The 19,760-nt window shown below is 39.5% G+C and overlaps 1 protein-coding gene across 1 annotated transcript in view; it reads left to right on the forward strand.

Annotated features, from left to right (window-relative positions):
• Positions 1-2,310: 2,310 nt before the first annotated feature.
• ITGA11 (integrin subunit alpha 11) overlaps positions 2,311-19,760 on the forward strand; it is an 86,622-nt gene continuing 69,172 nt past the window's right edge. The window contains exons 1-2 of the mRNA XM_075207565.1: positions 2,311-2,727; positions 18,322-18,433. Coding sequence (XP_075063666.1) covers positions 2,661-2,727; positions 18,322-18,433 — 179 coding nt within the window. The 5' untranslated portion in view covers positions 2,311-2,660. The remainder of the gene's footprint in view (positions 2,728-18,321; positions 18,434-19,760) is intronic.

The raw sequence follows: 19,760 nt of genomic DNA on the forward strand, positions 1-19,760 counted from the left end.
GGGTATGACAGGTTTCTGTTATACCAGTAAACAGCTGCTAGAAATCTGAATGATTGATGGCACTGGTCATTAAGAAATCAGAGTGGTGGGAGGTCTCCACACATTGAGTGGCGAATAGCTAGTACTAACAACCAATCAGAGTGCAGCAAGCTGTCAGATGTTCCCTGACCACAGGAGGTTTAAGTAATTAAATAATTCAGTCACCCCCACAGATCAGACTTTAACACTATAAAGATTGAGAGGGAGTTATATATAATAATGCCAGAAATCAGGATGGTAGGATGGGAGGGGATGTGTATGTATGTATGTATATATATATATATATATATATATATATATATAAATGCCACCAGCTTCTCGTGGTCGTTATTGGACAAATAAAGCCTCATGTCACACGAAGGGTGGATGTCATGTGAAGCTCAAGTTTAACCATTTGCTGCCCTCTTTAGTGTCTCTTGACATCAGCAAGGGTAGGTGCTAGTTTTAAAAAAGGCAGATTTATTGATTAAATATGACATTGAAAACTGCTACATATATGTTTCTCAGTAGTATTCCAGTAGTGTTCCTGTAGTAGTCTATTTTTAAAGGAGTTCTTAAGCTATTAAGCTACTGCAAATACATCTACATCATCAAAGCAGTTTTGCTATAAGTTTCACAAACATTAAAAATTCTTTGTACCTAACATTATGAATATTGTTATATTGAGAATATTTGGTAGATTGGTTGGTTAGATTGCATGTTATAGGCATATTTGCATTTTTTGTTTTTTAAACTCCTTATTTTGAAAGGAAACATGAGAACAGGACAGCATGGTGACTCAGTGGTTAACACTTCTTCCTCACAGCACTGGGGTCATGAGTTCAATTCCTGATCATGGCCTTATCTGTGTGGAGTTTGTATGTTCTCCCCCTGTTTGCGTGGGTTTCATCCGGGTGCTCTGGTTTCCTACCACACTCCAAAACCATACTAGTAGTTTAATTGGCTGCTATTAAATTGACCTTAGTCTCTGTGTGTGTGTTAGGGACTGTAAGCTCCAATGGGGCAGGGACTGATGTGAGTTCTCTGTACAGAGCTGTGGAATTGGTGGCGCTATATATATAGCTGATGATGATGAAAAATCAGATACTATAAACCCATAAATACAAAAGTTTTTTCCTCAGAATTTTGTTATTTGTAACAGAAAGAGAGACATAATATATGCATATTTTTAACCAAACATCTTTAAGCATTAAGTTTTAATCCTACTTCCTTCTTCTTTCACTAACTCGTAGTGCCACCAGGGACTCATGCTTGGGACCCATATGGTTTGGGAGATACTCCAGTCGATGCCTTTAACCAGTGGTGGAAGTGGGCTGATATATGGTGGTATCTGATATATAGTGGTATCTGATATATGGTGGTATCTGATATATGGTGGTATCTGATATATGGTGGTATCTGATATATAGTGGTATCTGATATATGGTGGTATGCCATACCACCACTTGAACAACTTGAGAATTCTGAATACAAGCTGAGCAGAATGACACAGAACAGCTCTGGCATTAAGCATAAGGTCATTTGTGCTATGTTCTCCAACAGCATGCACAATAAGAAAGGATTCAGTTTGCACCATCTTCATTCATCCCTTGTAGCATTTTAAAAGCACAAATATTTTTGTACTTTTACACTATGCTGATTGCATAGCACAAATGCAGAGGAAACCCTCCTAGCACGGTGGCTAAGTGGTTAGCACTTCTGCCTCACAGCACTGGGGTCATGAGTTTAATTCCTGGCCTTATCTGTGTGGAGTTTGTATGTGCTCCCCGTGTTTGCGTGGATTTCCTTCGGGTGCTCCTGTTTCCTCCCACACTCCAAAAAAATACTAATAGGTTAATTGTCTGCTAGCAAAATTGACCCTAGTCTGTGTGTGTGTATGTTAGGGAATTTAGACTGTAAGCTCCAATGGGGCAGGGACTGATGTGAATGAGTTCTCTGTACAGCGCTGCGGAATCAGTGGCGCTATATAAATAAATGATGATGATGATGATGATGAAGATGGCAAAAGTTATCACCTTGCCTCACACAGTCGTTCTCAGCCGAGCCACAGGAGGCACAAAGCGTAGGCTCACCTGATCTCCTTCTACACTACTGATGTTTAAGTATTATGCAACAATAGGGACAGTTTCTTATGTGGATTTGGCTGACATGTACCAGCTTACACCAGAGTTGTTATTGTGTAATCAGATCCTGCCAGATGTAAAGTCATTTTATAACGCAGACACTGAATCAGAGTGACTGCAGATGCCTTTGAATTTTTTTGCTAAGAAGACAAAAACAAGCAGGTATCTAAAACATTGCAACACAGAAGCTGAAATAGTCGTCCTTTATCTTTACATATGATCTGACTCATGGGTCTATTTAAGGGGCCACACTAGAAGGTTCACATTCTTTGTCTCCTATTGATGACCTTATGATTAATGTCCTCTTGCAGCCCACTATATTTTGCTCTTGTCCTGTCCCCTGTACCACTTACACCTCCTACTAGAGTCTGGTCCTCCCACTTCCTTCGTCTGCTATGAAAATCTAAAGTTTTGGGAGCCAGGGAATAGCGGAGGCTGAAGTGGGAAAGTGGCAGCTTCTCCAGCTACCAGTCTGGCAGAGGGATCCCCACAGACAGAATGAGAGTCTGGAGCATGGACCACGGGAGAGGGCTCCTGACTGCCTGGACCCTGTTCCTCCTGACAGGTGAGCTGCATCATGACCTGGACCCTTCCTCTCACACACAGACATAAGAGACACATCATCTTCTGATTAACCCTCGCATTGGCACAGAGAACTTCATCTAATGCTGCAGATGTATTGTTGTACAGCAGGGAAGGTCTAATTCAGCGTATTTGGGTCACTTTACAAAAATACTCTAAAGCTCAATAAAATAAAATAAATTGCTAGCTCTTTGGGGGAAAAAAGTACCTTGTACTGACTTCCATAGACTAGCATTTCCTGAGAGCGGGGATATTACATATCTTCCACCTGATTGAAAGGAGATGAGGTTCTTCTGGATGGTTGAGATGCCTAAAGTTCTATAAGGTACCGTTTGGGGTTACTGCTGGATCAGAACTAAAAGACCACATTGTTTTTATGACAATAGTTATATCCACTTTAATAACATCCATTAACATAAATTAACCCATGTAAGGAAAGTGATGCCAAGATGATATGAGAATTAACACACACCTAGCTTTTATAGGTAATGCAGTGCTAGATGGATGCAATAATGTTATTATAATATGATCTGCAAAGTGTCATCTTCAGAGCAGTTGTTCTGAGATACCTGGAAGTAAAAGTGTTATAATATTGCACAGTGATGATATGGGCTCTGGCTGTGTTACGGTTCATGCACTTTGTCCCTTTAATGAGGAGTCATTTTCCCTTTCTGTCTAACGCTGGACTCTCCCCGAGAGTTAAACATCTGGCAGTAACTGGAAACAAAATCCCCCATCAGCCCAAAATCCCAAAGCATAGCAGAAATGTGAGGAGCGGGGGGCTTGGGAGATGAAAGGCAGGAGCGGTGGGGTAGGGGGCAGGGGTGCTGGGCTATGTATCTTCTGAAGATGTTGCAGAATTGGGGGAGCTCAGGACCGAAAGGAGGCAGCGGAGGACAGGTCGAGAATTATTTGAACTACTGTAAGATCCACAAGTGTGTCAGGAAAGACTGTGCCACACGTCAGCCTCAGCAACACTAAGGAGAGGGAGCACATGTCACAGAGAAAGGAGTAAGATAGGACAGTGTGGTACCTGGGGGGAAATATAGAGATATCCTACAGACCCCAGATCTGTCTATCTATATCTAAGTAGGCAATGTGTACTAGTAAATGATGGAATACTTAAAGATCTAAGTAATGATGAGTAAACAACAAAATTGTGCATGTCATCTATAAATAAGAATGCATAGAAATAGCTATACCAATCATGTATTGGGGGCCATAGAAATAGCTATATCAATCATGTATTGGGGGCCATAGAAATAGCTATATCAATCATGTATTGTAGGTCATAGAAATAGCTATACCAATCATGTATTGTGGGTCATAGAAAATAGCTATACCAATCATGTATTGGGGGCCATAGAAATAGCTATACCAATCATGTATTGGGGGTCATAGAAATAGCTATACCAATCATGTATTGGTGGACATAGAAATAGCTATACCAATCATGTATTGGTGGACATAGAAATAGCTATACCAATCATGTATTGTGGGTCATAGAAATAGCTATATCAATCATGTATTGGGGGCCATAGAAATAGAAATAGCTATACCAATCATTTATTGGGGGTCCTAGAAATAGCTATATCAATCATGTATTGGGGGCCATAGAAATAACTATATCGATCATGTATTGGGGGCCATAGAAATAGCTATACCAATCATGTATTGGGGGTCATAGAAATAGCTATACCAATCATTTATTGGGGACCATAGAAATAGCTATACCAATCATGTATTGGGGACCATAGAAATAGCTATACCAATCATGTATTGGGGGCCATAGAAATAGCTATACCAATCATGTATTGGGGACCATAGAAATAGCTATACCAATCATGTATTGGGGGCCATAGAAATAGCTATACCAATCATGTATTGTGGGTCATAGAAATAGCTATACCAATCATGTATTGGGGTCATAGAAATAGCTATACCGATCATGTATTGTGGGTCATAGAAATAGCTATACCAATCATGTATTGGGGTCATAGAAATAGCTATACCAATCATGTATTGGGGGCCATAGAAATAGCTATACCGATCATGTATTGGGGGCCATAGAAATAGCTATACCAATCATGTATTGGGGGGTCATAAAAATAGCTATACCGATCATGTATTGGGGGTCATAGAAATAGCTATACCAATCATGTATTGGGGGCCATAGAAATAGCTATACCAATCATGTATTGGTGGACATAGAAATAGCTATACTAATCATGTATTGGGGGCCATAGAAATAGCTATACCAATCATGTATTGGGGGCCATAGAAATAGCTATACCAATCATGTATTGGGGCCATAGAAATAGCTATACCAATCATGTATTGGGGGCAATAGAAATAGCTATACCAATCATGTATTGTGGGTCATAGAAATAGCTATACCAATAATGTATTGGGGGGTCATAAAAATAGCTATACCAATCATGTATTGGGGGTCATAGAAATAGCTATACCAATCATGTATTGGGGGCCATATAAATAACTATACCAATCATGTATTTTGGGTCATAAAAATAGCTATACCAATCATGTATTGGGGGCAATAGAAATAACTATACCAATATGGTTTGGGGGGTCATATAAATAACTATACCGATCATGTATTGGGGGCAATAGAAATAGCTATACCAATCATGTATTGGGGGCCATAGTTGAGTGCTCATAAGGAGCAGACAAGCAACAGCTTCCTGTGGTTGATAATGACAATGTGCAGAAAGTGCTACTATGGCACTACCCTAATACAGCTATGTCTACTTAAAGGAAGACGTGATATTCCAAAACCACGGCCTGTGTTACTTGTTTGATGGTTATGGTGTCTTGACCTAGTAAACTAGTAGAGACATAGCCATTTGATTGTGTATATATATATATATATATATATATATATATATATATATATATATATATATATATATATATATATATATATATATATATATATATCTGAGTTGTAGAGAATAGTCACCTAAGGAAGAACTTTAATTCACTAGGTGAAATTCTGAGTATTGCTCATTTAGTAACCTCTTATGTGTACTAAGAGTTTGGGAAAAAAAATGTACCATCCGTCCATCATACCAGGATACCTTCTTCAGGGTGAAAATACCTTACCATATTAACTTCCTGGCTGAACAGTATAAACTCTGATGACCATGTTTATAAATAATTATGCAACAGCTCTATGATTTAGATTTTTCTTCCATGCTAACAGCTGACACCTGGTATACCTCCAGCCTTCCATGGCAGTGCCCGCCTTGCCTACCTGTAACGTTAGTTAGTGACAAGAGCCTAGGGCTCAAAGCTGTTTTTCAGCTTATAAAACAAGGATAGGCATAAAAATGTAGCGTGCACAATTAATCACCTGGGATTAAATTTATTAATCACCTGGGGTTAAATGTATCAAGCTGAGAGTTTTCTGGCGTGTTTGAAAAACCAATCAGATTCCAGCTATCATTTATTTAGAACATTCTACAAAATAATAGCTAGAATTTGACTGGTTGCTATAGGCAACATCTCCACTTTTCAAGTCCACCAGAAAACTCTCAGCTTGATACATTTACCGCCTACCGTGTATTAACTCGTGCAGTGAAAATGGTTATTACCAGCATTTATTTAGAGTAATAGGACAAAGTTTTTGGTGTATATGACATTATGGGCTCTGACCCTCACCTTGTTACACCGTTACCCCTTTCCTTCGTCTATGTCAAAATTTACTTAGAACATCTCTTCAATATATCTGGAGCTATTGAATGTAACCCAGATCCATATTCTGCAAACACACCGCACAAATGACCAGGATCTGTTTGTAAGCCTATCAACATAGAGCAGAGTTTTAGGAACAGGTATTCAATTACTATACATATAATCAGGACTTTGGGTTTTCCAGATAAGGGTTTATCCATAATTTCTTACACCTTGTCTAAAATCTATATATGCAGCATATATACATTTTCCTTCTATGACAGTGCTCCTTGTAGTAACTATAAGACTAAACACATCTGGGTATATGAAAACTAAATAAATTGAAGCAATGTATTTTTCTTCTTTATGTACTTCAGAGTTTTGTGGACGATGGGTTTAGGAGATCCCATACCTTTACTTATAATGAAAGAGTCATAGTATGTATAGTAGCAAAATATGGTAAATATTATATTTATATTGAGTAATAAGTGTTAGCTGGAGTAATTACAAATTATTAGCAGTAGTAATATGAGCTAAGTCTAGTACTCATGAGTCATCGGCTGATCTATGGAACAACAGCATTTATTGGAGTGTGGAGACTATATGGGATTTTAGGGGGTAATCAGGAGAAACCAAATGAATAATCTACTGGGAGTGATTATATGGAGTGATGACTTTTCAGTCTGATTCTTTTTTTTGTGATCAGTTCGTTATTAAAGTTCATTTATAAATAATAGAAAGCAAACTTACCCTGAACAGAGGAGCTATTCAATGGGATTTAGGCCATACATGGACTTAAATGGATGTTTATACAGTGTATAATACATAGAACAATCTAACATTCCAAATGACTAAAAAGGGGGTTCAGGTACTCTGATGCCCAAAGGTTAGACACAGAATAAGGAGCTTGGTAAAGTATACTGGTAAATACCAACCAATATTGGCAGAGACACTATGGGCTAGATTTACTAAGCTGCGGGTTTGAAAAAGTGGGGATGTTGTCTATAGCAACCAATCAGATTCTAGCTTTCATTTATTTAGTACCTTCTACAAAATGACAGCTAGAATCTGATTGGTTGCTATAGGCAACATCCCCACTTTTTCAAACCCGCAGCTTAGTAAATCTAGCCCTATGAGTAAAAGGGGAACACCCATACAGGAGGTGTATACATCACTTTGCAGAATGGTACAATATGTGAGGTAAAAGGAACAGGTGAATTTGGATCCAAAGGTGTAAAGTAAGTAAAACTGAGTATGACCTCTAGGATGATGTTGCCTTAGACATGGTCCTACAGCTCACAGGAGGAGCGTACCATCTCTCTAACCGCAAACAAGCAACTCCTGTTCAGCAAAATTTACCCCTCAGCAATGTTGTTTGTGGCACAGGCCAGTAATGATCCAGAATCCAACCTACAGTATATTTCACCCTTTTGGGGGTTCCTCAGTATGGGTTAAGGTGTATGCTAAGCATGTAAAGTGCTATAGAGACGATGTTACATTTATGAATACTGGTGCAGTGGAAAAAATGGAAGTGCCTATGGCAGTCAGTCAGATATTTGCATTCATTTTGTGAAAACCTGCTCTTGTCTCCCCCATACTCAAGAAACCGTCCCTTGATCCCGCCTCTCTCTCTAATTACCGCCCTATTTCGCTTCTTCCTTTTGCCTCCAAACTCCTTGAACGGGTTGTCTACAACCGTCTCACCTCCTTTCTTTCCTCTCACTCACTACTTGACCTGCTCCAATCTGGTTTTCGCCCCCTCCACTCCACTGAACCTGCCCTTACTAAGGTCACTAATGACCTTCTCCTCGCTAAATCCAATAGACACTACTCCCTTCTTATCCTTCTTGACCTCTCTGCTGCCTTTGATACCGTTGACCACGCACTCCTTTTGCAAACTCTCAAATCTTTAGGCCTATGTAACACTGGCATCTCCTGGTTTTCCTCTTACCTCACCAACCGCTCCTTCTCAGTCTCTACTCATGATTCTACATCACCCCCTCTTCCCCTATCCTTTGGCGTTCCTCAAGGCACCGTTCTTGGCCCCCTGCTTTTCTCCCTCTACACCTCCTACCTTGGTGTCCTCATCCACTCCTTTGGCCTCCAGTACTACCTCTATGCTGATGATACCCAAATCTATCTTTCATCCCCTGACCTCTCCCCTTCCCTTCTGTCTCGTGTCTCCTCCTGTCTCTCGGCCATCTCATCTTGGATATCCCAACGCTTCCTTAAACTCAATATTTCAAAGACCGAGCTTATAGTCTTCACCCCTGCCAGGATTCTTCCACCTCCCCCCTCTCTATTTCTGTTAATAACACTACCCTCGTTTCTGTCCCCCAAGTCCGATGCCTTGAGGTCATCCTTGATTCTTCCCTCTCATTTAAACCTCACATTCTGTCTTTCTCAAAATCCTGTTACTTCCACCTTCGGAATATATCTAAGATACGTCCCTTTCTCACCATGGAAGCCACGAAAACCCTTGTTCACTCGCTTATTATCTCTCGCCTTGACTACTGTAACCTCCTTCTCTCTAGCCTACCTGATTCTTGCCTTGATCCTCTTAAGTCTATCCTCAATACTGCTGCCCGCCTCATTTTTCTCTCCCGACGCTCTATCTCTGCGGTCTCCCTCCAACAGTCACTACATTGTCTCCCCATACCCTACAGAATTAAATTTAAACTCCTCACCCTCACCTTTAAAGCTCTTAGTCAATCTTCCCCTCCCTACATCTCCAATCTCATCTCTACCTACACTCCTACTCGCCCCCTCCGCTCTGCCTCTGACCGCCGCCTCACTACTTCACTGATCACCTCCTCTCACTCTCGTCTTCAGGACTTTGCCCGGGCTGCTCCCCTGCTGTGGAACGATCTTCCACGTTCCATCAGGTTAGCATCTACTCTCAAAGGCTTCAAGCGTGCCCTTAAGACTCATTTCTTTATTCAAGTCTATCAGTCCTCCTAACTTTCTTGTCCTGGCTCTCTCCCCTATGTACCACCCTTTATGTGTCTCCCCCTTCCCTTTAGGTTGTTAGCTCTCATGAGCAGGGCCTCTTTCCTTGTGTGCTCCTTCTACTGTTCCTTCACCCTCTGTACCCCTTGGCCTGCTTTGTTATCCCTGTTTTCCCTGTTTTATTAAGCTTCGGCCTTCTTCTTGCTGATTTCTACCATCCCTTTCACTATCTGTCAGATATAATCTGATTTACTTTACCCTGTCACCTGTGTTTGTATATATTTGTGTATCATGTTGTGTCTTGGTTCTGTTTTCTGTATATGTAATGTATGGCGCTGCGGACCCTTTGTTGCGCCTTATAAGTCAAAGATAATAATAATAATAATATGATTCTGGTTGCCATGGGCAACACCACCTTTTACCCTTTGCAGCAGTTTTCATAAATGTCCCACAGTAGTGTCCCTTTTAGATTCTGCTTGTGCCAGTTTAAAGCTTCCGTAGACATTCAGTGGTACTCACAGAATGGAGTCCCCTAAAACTGCCATCCTCTGGGCTTGATTATTCTAGCAAAAGTATCTGGTCGGTATATGTTGTATGCAGACTTCCTTCTTATCCCTTACACAAATTTCTAGAAAGATTTGAAGACATGTAATGCTTTCTACAAATAGCATTTATCAACATTATAAACATTATTCAATCTATATATCAAGTAGCAAATTAAATGTAGATTTTTGCAGAAATGAAAGTTTTCATTTTTAAACAGTTTCCCTGCTGCCCCCTAAAACTTGTTGCCTTAGGCCAGTGCCTCAGTTGCCATATTATACTGCTACTGCCAACAGCCCAACATCACTTTATGTCTCGCATGTAGGGTATGAACTTGTACTTCTGTGATTTTATGGGCCATGTCTGGGCTCTTATTTTAATTGTTGGAATTGTTATAATGCAAAAGAAATCCCCAAAATATAGAAATGCTGGAGGAAATACAGTGGGGGCGTAGACAATAGTACATGTCCCTTCCCTATGTCTGAGAGCAGCAGTGGATATCCCACTGGTGATATTGTCACTCTATTTTCTATAATTATCCCATTGCTTTACAGAGCTAGAAAGCCACAGAAAGTTCCCTGGCTTTCATATAACATGAACCATGTGGACAGATTACACGTTGACAAAATGTTTTACAATCTCTCCTCACGGATCAGAAAACTCCCTGTAGATCTCTTTTGCCTCTCACTGGCTCCATTGAGATTACTGCACATTTCCTAAAAGTAATATGTAGACTAAGTATAAATCCTTAGCACTGTGATATACAGCAGAGCATGTTACTATACAGCTAGAGTTATCACTGTAACCTCCAAAAAGAGAGTATCACCATAAAAGTTGCTCATTGGGCTTCTAGCACAGAGATATAAAATTAGAGCTCGTATGACTGATAAAAACATTATATTCTCCCATTCCCTGCCCAGCTACAAGTACTGATCAGAGAACTTGCGAATCAGCCTGAAATCCTTTTCCCTAGAACTCATACGGGTTAATTTAAGAACAGCTCCCGTGCAGATCATTTTTTTACGACATTCCTGTGGGTTGTGCACTTTCCGTCTGGAGGTTTTTTCAGGACATTATTCTGTAAGTAACGAAATATTCTTCTCAGCAGCCAGATAATGCATGCGTTCTAGCGCACAGTGCTGCAGCACACAGACATGAAGATCACTCACTGCTCCTAAGTATGCTTCCTAGAAAATACTGTAGGCCTCATTTACAAAATGCACTGTTTTTATTTCGGTGCACATAATGGTGCCCCCGAAAAATCACACACAGTGCTAAAGTAGAAAAGGCTTACCTCGAAGCACTTCAGAGACACCTCTTAAATTGAATTAAACTGTTGTTCTCTTTCTGACATTTAGTTTAGCCTTATTTATGGCTTAAACTAATCATGAGAGTGAAGGTACATTAGGTCTATGTTTATTATATATGTCACATAGTGATGGAGGTGGTTCAAATCAGGCTTTAGGCTTAGTGTGACGTCGTAGCCAGCGTCTTACTTGAAGCCAGGCACCAGAATTTGGTATTTAGCTTGGATTTGAGTAAAGGTCATGGGACTGGTGTTTTCCTATTATTCCTATAGTATAGTAAATTCTTAGTTATGCCATAGGTTTAAGCCTGGGAATGATTTAGCTAGGTTCAAGATTAATAATCGACTAGGTGGTAGGGTTAATTCTTTGATAATCAATTTCATTTTATCCCATGCGTACAATGAGTTTGTGGTGGGTCTTGAACTGTCAACGTTGCTGGGTTTAATTGTTTTTTGGGATCCATATAAGGTCTACCATGTGGAAGGTCTCTTGTATGGCCTTTTTTTAGCCCTACTCCGGGTTCCTGTGGAGATGAGAAGAACCATTTTTTAAGTTGGTCTATGAGGAACACTTGTTGATATTTTTCTAAATTTGGCAGTGTGTTGTTCCCTAGATAATCTAGGTATCTATTTTCCAAATAATTGTTATCTTATCATCATCCCTCTTGACTATTGCAACCTGCTGCTATCTGGCATTACTGACACCCATATATCCACACTTCAATCCATCCTAAATGCTGCTGCAAGACTGATCTTTCTCTCTCACCGCTCCACATCTGCTGTATCACTTTGAAAATCCCTAGACCACCAGAATCCAATTCAAATTACTCACCCATACCTACAAAGCCCTCAAGAACACCACCCCTGCATACATCTCAAATCTCATATCAAAATACTCTCCCTCCCACCTTCTTAGATCTACCTCTGACATGCGCCTTGTCTCATCTCTGGTAACCACCTCTCACTCCCACCTACAAGACTTCTCCAGTGCAGCTCCCCACTTATGGAATTCCCTACCACGCTCTATCAGACTTTTCCACAGCCTTAAAATCTTTAGACGCTCTTTGAAAACCCATCTCTTTTTTAGAGGTGACCTTATCCTTGATAACACTATTCACACTGATGCACCCTCACAACTGTCCCAAACTCCAGTCTGAGACATATTTGCTCCTTTTGTTTCCTCTCCCACTTAGAATGTAAGCTCTCTAATGAGCAGGGTCTTTCATACCCTTTGTTTTCATGTCTGCATTTATTTTTTCACCTCACAGCATAAAATTTGTTGAAGTGTTTGAGAGGCATTATAAACGGTATGGTGGAAAAAAACAACAACAGTATTTTAGGTAACAACATTATTTATAAGATTTATTGAAATGTTATATAAAACTGTTAGTATAGCCATCTAGGTCTGGAGATTTGTCTTTAGTCAGTGATCTTATGGCCATTTTTAATGTCCCATCTGTCGAAAGGATACAGAGAGATTGTGTTATTTCCGGAGTTATAGTGGGTAATCTTAAATGGTACATGGAGGAATTTATAGAAACTACTGTGAGTTGGTATATAGAGGGGTCTTTTCTAGATTGTTTTTTTTCTTTCGTAAAAAGCCAAAAAGGCGTTCATTATATCAAGAGGGTTTGATACTGTAGTCCCTTTCTTATTATTATGTGTGTTCATTATTCTATTTAGTGTTGTTTTCCCTCTTAGTTTGATTTCTATATCCCTTTCTATTTGTGTCAGAGACAAGGTGTGGAGTTTTTCCCTCGACTTTGAGTGCTTGCTGCAAATATTAAGTGTTTGTGGGGCACCTTTCAAATGGCTTTTCAAGTTCTATTATTTATTTCCCTAAATTAAGCTGTACTTTATTGTCTATTTCTTTTATTCTATCTGCTACTTATATGGCCGCACTTCTTAACACAGCCTTGAGAGTACACCAATATGTAAATCTGGGCAATTTGTTTATAGTGTTTCCTGTTTGACTTTGTTTGGCTTGTTTGGTCTCAGTAGATTATAATAAATAATTTGGATATCTATTGGAGGGGTTAGTGGATTTTAATTCCCATTTATATATCAGTCTGCCCATGCTATTGGTAGGATAGTCTGGGTTTGGTGGCAGGATCACTTATCTGTCAGGATCAAATCTATAGTATGAGCTATTGACATGTAAGTAGAATGTATAGTATTTAGTATTTAGTGTGTGACCCAACATACGTTGTAGATGGTTAATTTCCTGCAAAATGTGTTAGAACCCAGAGGAAGCTCTTAAACTGGCATTACTTATTACCTTCGTATCTGGTAGAGATAATTTCAACCACGTTAAAGGCTCTCATCATTATTATTGCCCCACTCATGGATTTTATTGAATCTCTCAACACAGTTCTTTAATAAAGTGAATTTGTGTTAGTTGAGGGCATATGCAGTCTGCCTACTAGAGTCAGATATTGTGCTTTTCTGCTTTCCATGTTATGTTCCATTTTAAAGGGGCAGTTTACATTCAATAAAATATCTACTCTATTCCTTTTGAAGGGACTGGTAGCTTAAAAGTACATTGGGCACCTAACCTAAAATGGTTACTTTGATCCCCACAATATCAACTTTGTGTTTTAAGAATGATTTTAGAGCAAGCCTACATTTATTTAGGGAGTATAGTCACTGTGAATAAATTAATATAAAAATGACCATGGTATCTTGAAGGTGGGGGAATTTAGCGATGTGTGTAGTAAGTAGAATTATGTTCATACCCTGTAAGAAAAGTAGCAACATATAAACCAACAACATTAAACTTGGCATAGATCAGTGTTTCTTTCCCTCCGCTGTCCATTACTGGTGTATAGTGCAGGCGTTTGGGGCATTTAAATGTCAATAGGAATGTTCCAGCCCTTCAATGTTTTCAGGCCTGTTCATGTTCAGTCCATTCTTCTGGCCATTCAGTTTTGTTGATAATCCCCAGCGGTACATTATGTTGGCTGATCTCAATGCCACTATAGTAGGTTTGACTAGATGTTGTTACGCTAACATGGTGGGAGATAAGAGCTGAAGTTCTCCCAGCAATCCAGTGTAGAATGTTGAGGGTTTGGCAGCTCTGAGAGACCTTTCTCTTATGTGGTGTTAGTGGTCTCTGAGCAAAGTGTCTCGGGGAGTCCCTTCTGGAGCTTGTCTGGATTTTAGTAGTCCTGACTTTTCCTGACGCTAATGGGGAATACCATTAAGATTATTGGGCCGATTGTTCCGATTTTAATCGTTCCATACATGGTGTATTAATTGTGTATGTTTTACCTTCTATAAAACCTACATGAGTGTGATGATCCCTTAATCAATGTTTGGTCTATAATATGTGCAGGTTTGTCGAATGTGCTGTTTTTATTATTAATGTAATATATTATAGATTGTCTTATTAAATACTTATATTACTAACAATGAATTGTGACAACTTTTGTTTAAAGATTCAAAGTTTGATTTTCAAGCGCTGTATGTTTTTTTCTTTTTGTCTACTTTATTCTGCTTGTGGCAGTTCTGTGGCTTTCTCTGGCAAGTATATTATTCCAGTAAGTTATTGTATTTGTCGCCTGAGATCAAGCAAGCCTCCACAGAAATATTTCTGTAGCTGCTGTCTGGTTGGTCCTATTACAGGACTTTACGGCTGTGCATTATAGATATTTTGTTATTAGAGACTTGTCTAAGCCGCTAATATATTACTGTATTTACTCTAACAAGCAGTCCTTCAATGTTTGATGTGTTTGCTAATAATATCAGAGTTAGGCTTCACATATGCTACGGGGTGTTTTCCTCTGATGGAGCCTATGGATTTCTAGGGGCACCACTTTGGGTAACCCTTCTTCCTCAGGGGTTAATATTTAGGTCGCTATATTGCTCTTGTGGGATGTATGTGTCCCAATTATTTGTTGTATTATTATTGTATTATTAATATTATTGTATTATTATTATTATTGTATTATTGTGTTATTAATCAGCAGCCGGGAAGCCTTTTTTATACTGTCTCTCTGATGGACTTTTCTAACAGAGCTACTGAGTTGCAGCTCTGTCTGCGTTGTCGGCAAGGAGTTCCCAGCTTACGGGCTTGCAGTAGGCCACGACATAGCGGTTGTCTCAGACCTCTTATTTCCTGACCGAGACCAGTGGAAAGAGCTTTGGTCATTACCAGGGATCTGGCTCTATACCTTAGGGTACAGGCAATACCCAGTTACCGTGGGTGCTATATTATTTTTGGCAGAGCTCATTTACCAGCAGCCGACACGTTAGGCTCTCTAGCCACCCCTTTATTTCATTTAAAAAATGTCGCTAAGTAAAATTACATTTTATTTTTGCACTGCTGCACAAATCTAAGCATAATGATGTACTTACTACTTACTTTGCAAGAAATGTTTGTCCTCCACGCAACACTTCCACTATGCCCACCCTGTGCAAACACCACCATCTTGCTCTACATATCTATGGCTTTAAGAGAAATCTACACGCATTTAAACAAATCAAGGCACTCTGCAAGTTTTTACCTTCAGTATATTTCTGTTGGTATCCGTTAATATAAGTGGAGTTATTGCATATTATTGTCTGCTATTATCACACATAATACCATGTACAACTTTCCAAAAATGTATCTCTGCATATTTCTGCTTGGTTCCTGTGAATTTCCTACAGCTAAGCCTATGATGACTCTCTATACCTTCTGCTGTTCCATGTCTAGGTCATAGCAAGAGAGTTGGAAGGAGGAGGATTTTTCCTACATGTTTTAATTCTAACCTTACTTTATTAGTGCTGAAACAAGCTGTTTTGGTTTGTGGTTATCTAAAAACGGGTAAGGAGCGACTCCTATTTGCCTCAGCATAAAATCCACAGTTCTATATGACTGTATGAGGAGGGTTCAGTACTAGGAACTGTATGCTCTGAGAAGCCAGTATTCTCACTTTTTTTCACTTATGCAGCCACTAATTGAAGCCAATACGAAAAATCTGATTTTCCCATTAATCCCTGCAGTATTCTCCACAAATCAGGTTGCATGTTAAAATCATCTCTGTCATGAATCTAGTCACACCTAGTAGACATCACATTTCTGCCACTTAGTGGCAATTATTCATTTATATTATTTTTAATTTTCCTTTGTATTTGTTTAATGCAAATATTATTAGGTGAAAGTATATTACTTTCTACAAAGGTATCACTAAATTTAGGCAAACCCAATTTCTGCAAGTATAGAATGATTGTCCAAGAATAAATATGCAATTCTCTCCTCCCAAAATCCTCCTTGCTGTTGTACATCAAACCTCTGACAATAGAACAGCTTTGGAGTAAACAGTCTTATATTGTCCTTTAGATTGTAAGCTCTTGCGAGCAGGGCCTTCTTACCTCATGTCCTCCTCCTCTTGTTACCCTTCCTTCTGCATGCCAGCACCTCCTCCCTGGGCTCCTGCCCTTAGTCTCCACATCTCCCACACCTTTGTACCTCAATCACTGACACTGATCCTGGTACTTGCACCCACTCTGCCGGCACAGGTTCAGCTTGCTCTGGTTCGTTCCCCTACCTCTCCTCCTTCCCTTTTTTAGTTTTATAGTGTTCTGGGATACCATTATACCTTATTGGCCTGTGTGGCGCAAGGACGTCACCCCTTTTACCCCTGTCACGTGACCTGTCCTCCCGGAGAACAGAATCACGAAGTCGGCAACTATGAAGTAGACAGAAGAGGAAATCACTGCTTTCCACAGAGAAACAAACCAAAAACTAACATTGTCGTCTGTCTCACATTTGCCACAAACCACTTAGATGACCCAAAAAGCTATTCAAAGGTTGTTCTGTGGACAGTGGGACAAATGTGGAATTTTCTGGCATAACTGACAACTGCTATAATTAGAGAAAATTCTGGATCTCAACAAATCAGCTTGATTTATAAGTCGTCATCATCATCATCATTTATTTATATAGCGCCACAAACTCCACAGTGCTCTATAGAGAACGCACTCACATCAGTCCCTGCCCCATAGAGCTTACAATCTAAATTCCATAACACACCCACAGACAGACGGGTCAATTTGATAGCAGCCAATTAACCAACCAGTATGTTTTTGGAGTGTGGGAGGAAACCGGAGCACCTGGAGGACACCCACGCAAACACGGAGAGAACATACAAACTCAACACAGATAATGCCATGGCCGGGAATCAAACTCATGACCCCAGTGCTGTGAGGCAGAAGCGTTAACCACTAAGCCACTGTACTGCCCTTAGTCAATTATTGAGAGAAGAAATGATTCTAAATAGGACCTGAGCATTCTACAGGAAAATATGTTTGTATCAAGCAATGCTGGTCTGCCTCAACTGCATGTGCTTGAGCATGTCCTTACCATACTCCGCCTCGGTTAGACCACCTCTTCCCTCCCCTGCGCTGCCTTCTAGTCATAAGGAGATGCAAAGGTCAGATGTAACATGCAGCTCTGCATGGGTGCATATATATGCAATCTCTTTGTGGGCACGTGCAGTGTAAATTTTTAGCATTTACGCTATGCAAATGGTCATACATCCAACTCAGCATCAGGCCCTGTGTGCAGTATTGATAAACATTACAGGTAGCATTGGATTTAAGTTGTTTCTGCTAAAGGAGAAGCCATCGGTTACAGTACACTTTTCCCCACAATGATTTTGATGCATATGTGCAATAAAGATATGATAAAGTTCACTTGTTTTGTTTAATTTGCTTATTTGGAAAATTATTCTTTTAATGCATTATTAGACTATATCTAAACTTAGATCTCATTTTAGGTCATAGAAATGAAAGATCTAAAGGTGCCCATACATAATACAATTTTTATGATCAATTAGTCCTTTTTAGACCTCACAAAACACTAACAGTGAAAATCTATTACGTGACATTTGGGGTGGATGGTAAATCTGGTCTAATGATCACCCAATATGACAATGTATGTGGTCATGGTGCTAATGGTGCCCTGTTAGCCCTTCAATTTCCGCGGCACCAGTATAAGGGCACCTTTACTATCATGCCTGGCATACACTAGTCACGTGTGCCTTTTCTGTGTTGTGTGCCATACTTCTCAGTCATACCAAACCCAGTCTCTTTCTTTTCTAGGTCTCACTAACACATTCAACATTGATGACAAGAAACCGAGGATAATCCCTGGGTCCAAGGATGCTTTCTTTGGGTATACTGTACAACAGCATCAGATTGCAGGCAAGAAATGGTACGTGTCATTCCACTAATCACCTTTTTGTCTAGGTCAGTGTTTCCTAAACTCAATCCTCTAACAAAGCATGTTTTCCAGGTCACAAGTTAAATTAGAGCCACCTGTGGATCTGTTACAATGTGTCAGTCAATAATGAATATACTTGTGCTCTAACAAGGAGATGTGGAAAACATGAACTGTTAGGGGTACCTGAGTATGTCGTAGTTACTACATGAGCAGCCCAGGGAATTTATTGTGGTGGGATACTCCACAGAGATACCTCCATCATATGGAAGGGTGCAATACCTATCATTTGTCTAGGTGGCGCTCTTACTTTAGCTGTCTCCTTACTTGAATGTTTCATCATCATCATCATCATCGTCATCTATTTATTTATTTATTTCTAAAGCGCCACTAATTCCGCAGCACTGTACAGAGAGCTCATTCACATCAGTCCTTGCCCCCATAGAGCTTATAGTCTAAATTCCCTAACATAGAAACTCACAGGCCGAGAGAGACTAAGGGCAATTTACCTACTAGTATGTTTTTGGAGTGTGGGAGGAAACTGGAGCACCCGGAGGAAACCCACGCAAATATGGGGAGAACATACAAACACTACACAGATAAGACCATGGTCAGGAATCGAACTCATGACCCCAGTTCTGTGAGGCAGAAGTGCTAACCGCTAAGGTTTCTGGAAAGAATGTAGAATGGTAGCAAATATAAAGTGAAATAAATATTTAAATTCTAAAGAAGCATTATATTATATATAATTAAATTATATTATTAAGTTGTCCTTTTTAAAATATGGTGTTTCAAGTTGAATTTCCCCAACAAACTACACTCACATAAATACTTTCAAAATCAATAACAATTTATCACAGAGGTGGATTTTCATTTCACCCCCTATTCAAATTTAACATTGGAATATTAATCTCTTTTTAATCTTTGTTTTAATTATTAAGGCCTTCCCTTGTTTTAGAGTGTGAATGTATTCTGCTGTTTATCAAAGCAAAAATCACAGCATTCTATAAATTCTGGACAGCTGGGGAAAAGAGTACAATAATATAATACAGTTTAGTACAACACGGTTAGAAAAATATTTAGAACAGCAAATGAAGACAGATCGCTGTGCTCAACATATAAAGCATTATTGATAAATGATATTATAAATAATAGAAGAAGCAGATTACAAAATGTTACTTTATCATACATTATTATATTGCCACAAGAGTAGTTTCAGACATAAATTGGATCATAAAGGTACATATTAAAGAGACACATACTAATGGTAATTTACAAAGATGCAGGACAATGCCGTTCTGTGATCCTATGTACCTATTTA

Source organism: Mixophyes fleayi, chromosome 4 (assembly GCF_038048845.1).
Source record: "Mixophyes fleayi isolate aMixFle1 chromosome 4, aMixFle1.hap1, whole genome shotgun sequence".
In the NCBI taxonomy this organism is placed as follows: domain Eukaryota; kingdom Metazoa; phylum Chordata; class Amphibia; order Anura; family Limnodynastidae; genus Mixophyes; species Mixophyes fleayi.